The sequence below is a fragment of the Aplysia californica genome, unplaced genomic scaffold (genome assembly GCF_000002075.1).
Source record: "Aplysia californica isolate F4 #8 unplaced genomic scaffold, AplCal3.0 scaffold00001, whole genome shotgun sequence".
NCBI lineage: Eukaryota > Metazoa > Mollusca > Gastropoda > Aplysiida > Aplysiidae > Aplysia > Aplysia californica.
This window is the reverse complement of record NW_004797271.1, coordinates 2,490,286-2,492,714: the sequence shown is the minus strand read 5'-3', so window position 1 is coordinate 2,492,714 and position 2,429 is coordinate 2,490,286. Positions and strand designations below refer to the sequence as shown.

At 42.5% G+C, this 2,429-nt stretch overlaps 1 protein-coding gene across 1 annotated transcript in view; it reads left to right on the top strand.

Annotated features, from left to right (window-relative positions):
• The window catches only part of LOC101861328 (dynein heavy chain 5, axonemal), a gene marked incomplete in the record, with an annotated part of 153,119 nt that overhangs the window by 64,446 nt on the left and 86,244 nt on the right, over positions 1-2,429 (top strand). The window contains 3 exon segments of the mRNA XM_013081818.1: positions 148-321; positions 1,344-1,533; positions 2,160-2,325. Coding sequence (XP_012937272.1) covers positions 148-321; positions 1,344-1,533; positions 2,160-2,325 — 530 coding nt within the window.

The following is a 2,429-nucleotide window of genomic DNA, read 5'->3' as shown; positions in this document are numbered from 1 at the left end:
CTGTGTGTGTGTGTGTGTGTGTGTGTGTGTGTGTGTGTGTGTGTGTGTGTGTGTGTGTGTGTGTGTGTGTGTGTGTGTGTGTGATTGTGTGTGAAAATAAAAAAAATATTTTCATTACAATCATTACAATTCTTTCTTTTGCTCTAGGGACTGCACGGTATCTGTCTGTTTTTCCTGCGCACCACGCCGAAAGCCATTACCCCTCAGAACATCGCCCAGGAGGTCAACTTCGGCACCATGGACTGCACCGGGGGGAAAGTGCTCTCTGGATTCGAAAAGCATTTGTCCAAGATCATTCTGCCTGCTCTTAAGTCTTTGGAGGTGAAGAGGGAAAGGGTGAAGCATATCAGTTTAGCATTTAAGTAAGACAGTACCATAATTATACTGCAGAAAAGAACAGATAACGAAGACCTCCACCTTTTAGTTTACAGGGCATTGTGCTGAAGGGCGTTCGCTCAAGGGCTAATAGTTTAACAACAATAAAACAACAACAACAAAAAAGACACACCACCACCACCACCACCACCACCAACAACAACAACAACAACAATAGCATCAGCACTTTATCCTTTTCATTCACAAAAAAAAACCTCAGCCATTTTCCAGTTCTTTCCTGCTCTCTTCTTACTTAGCAGTCAGGTTGGGGACTGGCGTCTGAGGTGCAACATCTAGATACTTTACCGTCGCACGCAAACAACCTGAGTTCGATTCCTGTGTGGGGAGAATTTTTATTGAATGTCTCTGGGTCTCTGCTGGGATGTTGTACTCCTTTCAGTCCAGGTAGTTCATGACAGGGAGGGTCGAAGCCCGCCTCCTAAGTTATCCAAATTATGTCTTTTGGACAATAAAACGCCAACTGTTATGCCGATGGCTGCACTACTAGATGATTATGCTGTGTTGGTGTTGTAGGCTTCTCTTTTGTTTACTGACCAGCTGTTTTGTCGTAATGGAACACGAGACTCATGGTTATGCTTTTAGCCGTTACAAACCAAAACACGGGTTCTATTCCCGCATGGGAAAGTTCAATATATCGAGTATCCTCGTCCTTTTTACTGGGACACGGTATCCCCCCTCTCCCAGACTGTGTTGCACCGTTTCCCTAAAATTATACCGATAGTATAAAAACAACAACAACAACATCAACAAAAGACACAAATCATGTTGATTGGGATTCAAAAAATTGAAAAACACAATCACCTTTCTTCTTTACCGAAAGTAACACTTCCAATATGACAAGTAAAGATCACACCTAATGTTGTTGTTGTTGTTGTTAAACCAATAATAATGTCCTAAAAATCGTTCAACGTCTGAATAATTCTGATTGTTTTTTTCTCTCTCTCCAGCAATGGGGAACCCTGTCTAGGGAGAACGGGAACGGGGCTCAAGTGGAGGACTTTCTGGAACACCTGGAGAAGTTCATCAACAGCTTGATGTCAGCCCTCAAGAACATGGAGGGTCAGGTGCACCTAGAGGAGAACGGGCACTCACACATCATCGACAACATCAAGACTCCAGCTGACTATCAGGACACTGGTAAGACAGAGGCTATGGTTGTCTGCAAGTTGTTTTAAAACACCAAAAGATGTAAAATATAAGTTTCACTATTTTGTATCATTGCTAGTAAATATGTCTTTGTATGTTTGTTTAGTAAGTTTTACGGCTCCCGCAACTGCATAAGCTCATATGAGACTACCAAATGGTCAAATTTGTCAAACACCCAAATAAAACCCCCACAAAAAACACCCCCACCCCAAAAACAAAACAACAACAACAAAATATCAAGTGATTAAAAATACACTTCAAGAAGTGAATGCTTATGGGTGATTGGCGTGTGTTCTGGTGTGATTTGCACCTTCCTTCCCATCAAACATCTATCGTCCTTATCTCTCCTCCTTCTTTTTTGTGTTTGTTACTCTCTTGTAACACCTCTAATCTTCGGCACTTATATGACCTTAAAGTGTTGCAAGTGCCGTAAAACTCTTACCAATGTTTAATCTAAACGAAGGTAATGCTTCCTTCTAACCTTCACCTAGTCTCCCCTTTTTTCATATTTTCTTTTACCAGCGAGCATCACAGAGTTTCACATTTTCTTTTCCAGCGAGCATCACTTAGTTTCACATATTCTTTTCCATCACTGAGTTTCACATTTTCTTTTCCAGCGAGCAACACTGAGTACCTTGAGAAGCTGGAGGAGCTGCTTGTGTTGTGGGCCAAGCAGATCGAGCAGGTGTTGGCCGAGAGTGAGCAGATGAGGCGAGAGGCGGATGACATTGGACCCACGGCTGAGTTGGCTTACTGGAAGAGCAGGATGGCCAAATTCAACAAGTATGGGGCAGACGGGGGCGGGATAGATAGATAGATAGATAGATAGATAGATAGATAGATAGATAGATAGATGGATGGATGGATGGATGGATGGATGGATGGAT